Source organism: Malus domestica, chromosome 15 (assembly GCF_042453785.1).
Source record: "Malus domestica chromosome 15, GDT2T_hap1".
NCBI lineage: Eukaryota > Viridiplantae > Streptophyta > Magnoliopsida > Rosales > Rosaceae > Malus > Malus domestica.
The window spans coordinates 15,390,904-15,399,605 of NC_091675.1; the positions used below are offsets into that span (position 1 = coordinate 15,390,904).

The 8,702-nt window shown below is 34.1% G+C and overlaps 1 protein-coding gene across 1 annotated transcript; it reads left to right on the plus strand.

Annotated features, from left to right (window-relative positions):
* Window positions 1–6,703: 6,703 nt before the first annotated feature.
* On the plus strand, window positions 6,704–7,336 carry LOC103415848 (uncharacterized). The gene has a single exon (XM_008354132.3). The coding sequence runs from the start codon at window positions 6,704–6,706 to the stop codon at window positions 7,334–7,336; it is 633 nt and encodes a 210-aa protein (XP_008352354.1).
* The last annotated feature ends 1,366 nt before the right edge of the window (window positions 7,337–8,702 follow it).

The following is an 8,702-nucleotide window of genomic DNA, read 5'->3' on the forward strand; positions in this document are numbered from 1 at the left end:
AAGCATACAATGAGTCAATATTATATACTAGTAGCGAACTCGTTATTCACAAATTAAACCTAAGATTTTGCTTACAAGTGGGGAAAAAAAAAATATATATATATATAGCCGGAAGGATGTTTTGGTGTCAACGGCTTGGACAAAAATAATTGGACCAAACTACCCCTCAGCCAAAAAAATCCAAAAGCAGCCCAATACAATATATCAAATAATGCAAGGGTAATTTGGTAATTTGGTTATCATAAAATATAATATTATAGCAATATATCAAATAATGCAAGGATAATTTGGTAATTTGATCATTATAAATATAATATTATAATATAAATAATAAGTGGGGAGGGAGAAAAGAACAAAAAAATAGAAGGTTGGGTGAAAGTTGGTGGCACCCACGTGAATGGGAAAGAAAAATATAACAAAAATAAAGAAAATCATAAATGTTGTGTTCAAAACATCTTAAAAAGCACGTAGCGTTAGTGATAAATTAATACAATTTTTTTTTAATTAGTACCTTACAATAGGCTAGCAATAATGTGATTCAATCAGATGTTCATGAAATATTATTTTCTCTTTTTTTTAAATATGTTCAAAACATCTTAAGAGGCGTGTAATACCGGTTATAAAAAAAATATTTTCCAAGCAAATAATAATGTGATTAACTGGTTATAAAAAAAGATCTTTCACACGCATATAATAATGTGATTAAATTAGTTGTCAAATGATTTTTTTTTTAACAAACGATATTTGATTTAAGATTATTCATTTACTTCAAATATTTGACTTTTCTTTTGTCAATTTATGTATATAAATACATTTAAAATGTGTAAATCACACGTAATACGTCGTGATTCAAAAAATATTTTCTGAGGCTAGTGTGTGCGTACGCACACCAAAGTACTAGTAGATCCTTGTGTAGCTGTTGACTGGTGCTATTAATCAAGATCATTAATTAATTTGATGTTAGGTTAATTTCCCACAAAATTAGGGACCCTCTAAACCTAAAAGCAACTCCAACCAATCCCAATCGTAAAGTCCCCACACAACGTACCTCATTCGAATAAAACACACACTTTGTTCTGCATTTCCACAGTTCCACTGGAAGCAAAGACAAAAGGTGAGTAGCTTAAATGATTTTATTAAAATTAGTAAAAAACATGCAGTGCCCTACTGATGTTGATGGGTTTTGTTTTTCCTGTATTAATAATTGAATAGTACTATAAATCAATTATAAAAGCATAAAGGATCCTCCCAGCAAATGAAACCATTTTAAGGTGATTAACTTAAGTTAATTAACAATTTTGAGCTAAATAATAAACTAAATTAAATTAATATTTCTGCACTTTTATCTTTCTTTCCGGGAAAGGATGCAACCATAGTGAAGCAAACGGAAAGATATACTTCATTTACTTTCTATGAAAACATTTATATGAAAGCATGCATATGTGTATATATATATATCAATACATGCACATATGCAGACCTTCATATGTGATTGGAGACTCGAGTTTTACACTGATAGCTTTTCTAAACCTTTTGACCAACTAAAAAGAAGAAAATATCTTGACCTTCTATTATCCGATGCATACCAAATGTTGGAATATGATAAAATTTTTGCAATATATACTCTCAAAAGTAAATAAAATAATTTTAGTAAAGTGCAATATCCTTCAAACGATAAAAAAAAAAATTAATGGAAACTTAATTATACAAGTTACATCCACGACTAATTCAACTTAAATTGTATGAGGCCAAAAGGGAATTTCGAACTTAAAAACTGACAATATAAGTCGCGCGAAATATACTAGAGATGAAAATAGTTTGCTTCAAACATCCCCATGAATATGACATTGACCCCCAAACCCCACAAAAAAATATCAAAACAAAACACTGCATCAATGAGCACGTCGGCACGATGATCATAAAAAGCCTTCCAATCAAATTAAACAACCAATAGTACCAGTAGTTGACAGATGGCATTAGCAATCAGGTCCACGCGGTTTAGGATTCCTTCATTGTTACTTGCTACTGTTGATTGGTGTGATTCAAGGGGGAAAACAAGGGTTTTGAAAAAGCTTTTGTGTTAGTCGGTCGTGGTGTAACCAGAAAAGAAACTTCACTGAGGGCCATAAAAATTAATTTTTCATGTTAATTCTTTTCTAAAGTCATACAGCCTTTCTTTTCTTACTTTTTTCTTTTGAATGTAAAGTTATATATACGTTAGATGAGTCGGAGTAAGAATGTGGATCAATCGTGACCACAAATCACAACCGATTATGGCTTATAGTTCTAGAAGCTATGCATATCCATGTCATTGTTTTTGTTTTAAGCAAACGTGTTTGTGTTTGCGATCACGTTGTGTAGATGGTTTGATGTGTGTTTATTATCGGTCTGGACATATTTATTGATGCATTTCTTTTGGTATGATATCTGTATAGGGGTTTAATTATCTTTGTTGTTTGTGCGAATTTATTTTTAGATTAAGAATTTAGTCACTAATTAAAAATGAAAGATTAGAACTCGAAACCTTAAATTTATGAATAAATACTCAATACACTGAGTTAGAAGCTCATGCTTCCATATTATTGGTTCGAATCAATATTTTTGTGTCATCTGCTTTTCCTTTGCATGCATATATATGTAGAATTCGGCTGGGTCCAATCATTTTCAAAAATACAAATTCCTGAAAGAGAAAGAAGTTGTGCGATGAAAACCAGTAATAAAGGGTGTGTATAATGAGCTTCACTTCAAAGAAGGGAGATTATATTCACACACTTTAAATTATTTATTTCATTTTTTTTACTTTTTAATGTTTTCCTATCAAGTGTTAGTGGTATGTAGAAAATATTAAAAAATTAAAAAGTTATGGGAGAAGTAATTTGGGATGTGTGAATATAATATCTCTCAAAGAACTAGGGAAAATACATATGCCCAAATTGCATTTAATCACTAAACATAATTAACACATGCTTAATCTGCATTAAAACGATGAGGGTAAATCTTAAAGATTTAATGTGGAGCCTAAAATAATCCCAAAAATTCTAGAGGCAACACGTGGACTTTTGCCTTAGAAATACAAGATTGCTTTCAATAAATGGGCGGCTGCTCAGATACTCCTACGTGCAGCTCACACGCTTGAAGGTCCCAGCAACTGAATACGACTGCCCACGATTCACATGCCCTTAACAAGGAAATGTCAAAGCATTAAAGATAAAAATTAATTATCCAAATCATATCTTTAATACATTCCCAATTGAAGATTGATTTCATTCAAGTAAGTAATCCCAATTTATAAATTAGGGATAATTACTCCATTATCTCAAGATATTATTTCATATTTAATATCTTGAGAATATTTCTTCATAAACATTTGTCAATAGGATGCTACCACGTGTAGGGTAAAACCCTAACACTATGGCTGGTCCTTTCCTCCTATATATACCCCATATTCTACCAAATTTCAAAGGTTCTTGCTAACCTAAAAAGCCCTAAACACTTTACTCTCCTTAGAGAAACTAACTTAGGCATCGAAGATTCATTGTCCTAACCCCCCCCCCCCACCTCGTGTGCGCGTGAGGCTTAGGTCTTTGATCAAAAGTGTTTATTGTTTTGCATGTGCATTTTCGTCAAGACTGAACGATGGAATTTGCATCGACATTTAACACATCATCGTGTGTTATACAATTGATTAATATCGTTGATGAGTATGAGTCAATCACACAATAATTCTCTTACACGTATAGTCTGTAGTCATCTACCTACATGTAAATAATTGTCTATTACAATATGTATATCTTATTACACACATAAACAACTTATAACTAGTTTTTTTTTTTTTAGTACATCGATATTTTTACACTGAGAGGAATGAGAGTTCGGCAAAGTCACACAATGGACAGTCTAATTTGGTATCGAATTCGTCATCCATAAGATTTGAACCTAAAACCTCTCACTTCTAAATAAAGAAGAATATTACTATATCGTAGTACTGAATAACAACTCATAACTAGTTACAGTCGAACATTTATTTATGCAAATCTCGCAACGAGTCTTGCACAAATCAACAACTGAAAGTCGTCCACCTTGAAAGCAAACCTCAAAACATGGTACGCGAGCACACAAACCAAAGTAGTTTTGCACAAGTGCATTTCCTAGCAGTTTGGTTGGTGGTGGTCGATCGTGAAAGGAAAAGCATAATGTTTGGAGTTGAAAAAAGGAAAAGCATTTCCTAGCAATATGGGGGCCGGCTACTATTATGCTTTTCTTGATCAGGTTGGACAATGTGTTATTAAGCATTTTCATCATGAAGACATGTATATTTTAATAGGTTAGCTACTTCAGGTGGGTATAAAAGGATCTAATTTATTGACCAAACCAATCTCCTTAGAGGAGAAGGAAAATAAAAATACAACAATAAAATTTGACCAAAAACAAAATACAACAATAAAAATAAAATTTGATTAGGGTTTAGAGGTCCCCAGAGTGTATTGCTTTGTTTATCTGAACGTCCAATTTTAGGGTTTTCGTATATGCGTGTACGGTGAAAGATTCATTTGGGGCCTTAAATCAGATGGCCACGTGTTCAGAGTAGGTGCCTCTTATTCAATCCTGTCAACCTTGTCAGGCTGGCTTGGTTCCACCCAGTCTCTCTCATGAGAGCTGTAGCAACCAAGATTTTCCACGCCATTGTCCAATGTCTGCTGCTTGAAATTGAAAGAACAAGGAAAAACCATTCAGTTTAGAGAGATCCGATGTTAATTGGATAAATTAGAATTGACATTAACAATTAACAACTAATCATAATTGAGTAAAGATTTGACATATATAATAATTAACAACTAATCATAATCGAGTATAGAAGGTAGCATTTTTACTTTGACTCATTAATTAAACAATAACGCTTTTAAGATTGTTGATCATCAAATCACTAAAGATTGATCGAGTCAAGAAATTTTTTAGAAAACTATACACCACCACATTGTATTATTAGCAGTCATGTTATGAATGTGAAACCCTTGTATTATTAGCATAGTCATTCTATGAATGTGAAACTCTTAGCTACTCATCAGATTATAAAATTTGAAAATTTTCTCTGCAAAGTGAGTTGTGCAGTCAAGTTTCTTTTACTCTTCTGCTTAAAATAAAGCGTACCTTACCTGAATTGTAATGGCAATGTCAACATGGAGTCAAATTGACCTTAACTTCATGCATGTTAATTAGGGAACTCAATTAATTTTAAAAGAAAGGAACTCAATTATTTCATGTTACCCCTACAACATTGATTAACTTATAGTACAAACTTGATTAGACTTGCTAACTAAGAATTATACTTTGGGTAAAATAACAAGTCAAATTTTGATCGAGCTCACAAACGGCATTTTACCACAATGATAGAAAGCAATTATATCTATATATTCTAATACGGGTTAGATATCCACTGATTTTCCTTCCCGCTAACAACTAACTATTTAACTTACTAATCAAATAAACTCCATCGAGTTGACTACTGACAACCGGCCTGTAAAGCATAGCAAACATTGGGAGAGAGTCTTCAAGTCTATAGCCTAATATGCATACAATTTTGATCTGCTAGCCACCTCTTTAATGTCCTCAACTTGATATTTGCGCACGTTGTAATCAAAGACTAGTTGGTTTTCGTAATTTCATTTTTTATTTTTAGAGTTATTCATTGAGAAATTAAAGAAGGAAGAAATCATGATTTACCTTTATCGTCTTGAACCATTTAATCATATGCTCAATTGGCCTGACTTTCGGGTGTGTTGAAGGATGTTTTTGAAAATGTCATAGTTGCTTTTGTCTAAAGAGAGCTTTATTCAAGTACTGGATATTTAAGCAGTACTCCATATATCATAATTCAAGTGGAAGAAATGATATATTTTTTCTTATCTTTCCCTTTGTTTTATAACACGTATAGCACCCACTTTAATACTGGACACTTAGAAAAAACTCTTTTCTCTATTTAAATTTTGTGCATGCGATAAAAACACACTTAAACAAACCATTACTAGCTATGATCACTATGATCATTTCAAGGATATGACGGATCTTGCACATCTCCTAAGCAAATTTGATCTTTCTATAAGTCATCGTTTAGTTTGGTTTGAGAATCCTTGTAATATTATATAGAATGTACTCAATGAGGACTATATTTGAATTCCTTTTAATCAATGATAATGCAATTGGTTTCTATCAAAGGGACCTTTTAGTAATCTGCAGAAGCCAATCATATAAACCATGAAACAAAAAAAAAACAAAAAAATCATATAAAAGCACTAACAAAAAAAAAAATCAATCAAACAACAAATAATTAGAAATTCTCACCAATTCCTATCCCTTTGGAAATGCCATCCAAACCGCGTGAAACAAACTCTCCCACTTTATTTTGCATTTCTTGACCTTTCTCTTAAGATTGTAACACTCACTCGACATAGAAGAGAATGATATAAATCTCTACCACTTTATAATTATCAACTTAATCTTTATTATTAAATATTAATTTCCAACCCCTTTATATACCTCCTTCCCCTTCCCCTCATAGGCTCGAACCAACAAAAACAAATCTTCTAAATTTCAATCATCTCTCTCTCTCTCTCTCTCTCTCTCTCTCACACACACACACAGCCAAAAAAACCTCTCTCTCTCTAGACAAAAAAACCCTATCTTTCTCTATCATCCAATTATACAAATGGAAGTAGAACCAAGCCCGCCAGTTGTGGCAAAGAAATTGTGGAACTTAGTACGCATAATGTTCTTCATGTTGCGCAAAGGCTTATCCAAGAGCAAGCTTATTGTCGACCTCCATTTGATGCTCAAACGTGGCAAGCTAGCAAGCAAGGCAATAGCCAACAACCTCATGCTCCACCACACCTCCGCCTTCAGCTGCCGCTCAAACGACGCTGTCTCCTTCGTCACTCCCCGAGAGTATGAGTTCAGCTGCAGCAACAGCCCCGCCATTTACAACCCTTTTCATTTCAACAAGCGCAACAAACACCACCACCACTATTTTCCCAAATCAACCAGTGCGTACCAATACGACGACGTTAGCACTATGAGTGCAGTTCAGAAGGTGCTTGAGATGTTGAACAATGAGATGGCGGTGGAGGCCTCGCCGCTTGTGACATTGCCAGGGTTTGGGAAGAGCCCTATGGTGAGGCAGCTGAGGATAACGGACTCCCCGTTTCCGTTAAAGGACGAAGGTGATAGCCAGGTGGACAAGGAAGCTGAGGAGTTTATTAAGAGATTTTACAAGGATCTCAAGTTGCAAAAACGATCGGCTGCCCTCGAATCTCCGTCATACCGTGCCATGCGCGGTCGATGAGAGAATGGACACAAAATTTAATTTCAACTCGGTTAATTAATTCCCTTGAGTACTGCATGGTTAATTTGTTTTTGAGCTATCAGCTTTGTCATTTGCACATAAAGGGTAATATTTCCACACATACACACACTGAATTTTTGTATATGTGCCGGTTATTATGTAACATCGCTCAATTTATACATGTATGACTGAAGTCTGAATGCATATCGTGGGGAAGAAGTTTTATATATCACGGGTGCATATTATTATATAAGTTTCACACACGCTAAGTATCAACTTTTTTTTATTTTTTATGAAGGCTTTTTAGTCAAAATGGTTCCTGAGATTTGCATAAAACATCACTTTGGTCCCTGAGATTGAAAATCAATAGAAATGGTCCCTGAGTTTGTCCACCATCCATTATTTTGGTCATTCTATTAAAAACTCCGTTAAGTGTCCCCGAGCTCTTGGCAGGAAGTTTGGGCAATTTTCAAAACTTCGTAACTTAATTGTTTCTTAACCAAATTCGACCCATAATATATCAAAATGAAGATAGGAGAGTGTAGAACAAGATTATACCTATTTGGAAGCCCATTGGTTGCCGAAGATGATCGGAAAATAGCATAAAAGGTGTCTGGTCCGCAGGAAAACTGGAAAACTCGCCGGAAACTGGGTAAACTTTAAACGTTCATAACTTCTTCAATACTCAACGAAATCGAGTGATTCAAAAAATAAAAATCATACTTCTTGATGAGACAAAGAGAATGGTACCTTTCTCAACAGCTTACTTACCGTGGTTTGGCCGGAAAATTGGTCGGAAGTGGCTAACTCAACTACCAAGACAGCTACTTTCAAGACATTTTCCGGCCAAACCACGACAGGTTAGCCTTCGAGAAAGGTACCATTCTCTTGTTCTCGTTGAGAAGTATGATTTTCGTTATTGAATCACTCGATTTTGTTGAGTATTGAAGAAGTTATGAATGTTTAAACTTTACCCTGTTTCCGACGAGTTTTTCAGTTTTCAAGCTGACCAGTCACTTTTCAGGCTATTTTCCAGCCATCTCTGGCAACCATTGGGCTTCCAAATAGGTATAATCTTGTTCTACACTTTCCTATCTTCATTTTGATATATTATGGGTCGAATTTGGTTAAGAATGATCGAAGCTTTGAAAATTGCCCAAACTTCCGGCCAAAAGCTCCGGGACACTTAACGGAGTTTTTAACATAATGACCAAAATAATGGATGATGGACAATCTTAGGGATCATTTCTATTGATTTTCAATCTCAATGATCAAAGTGATGTGTTATGCAAATCTCAAGGACCATTTTAAGATAAAAAACCTTTTATGAAAAACATATAATTATTGGGAAATTGGGTGTTAGTTT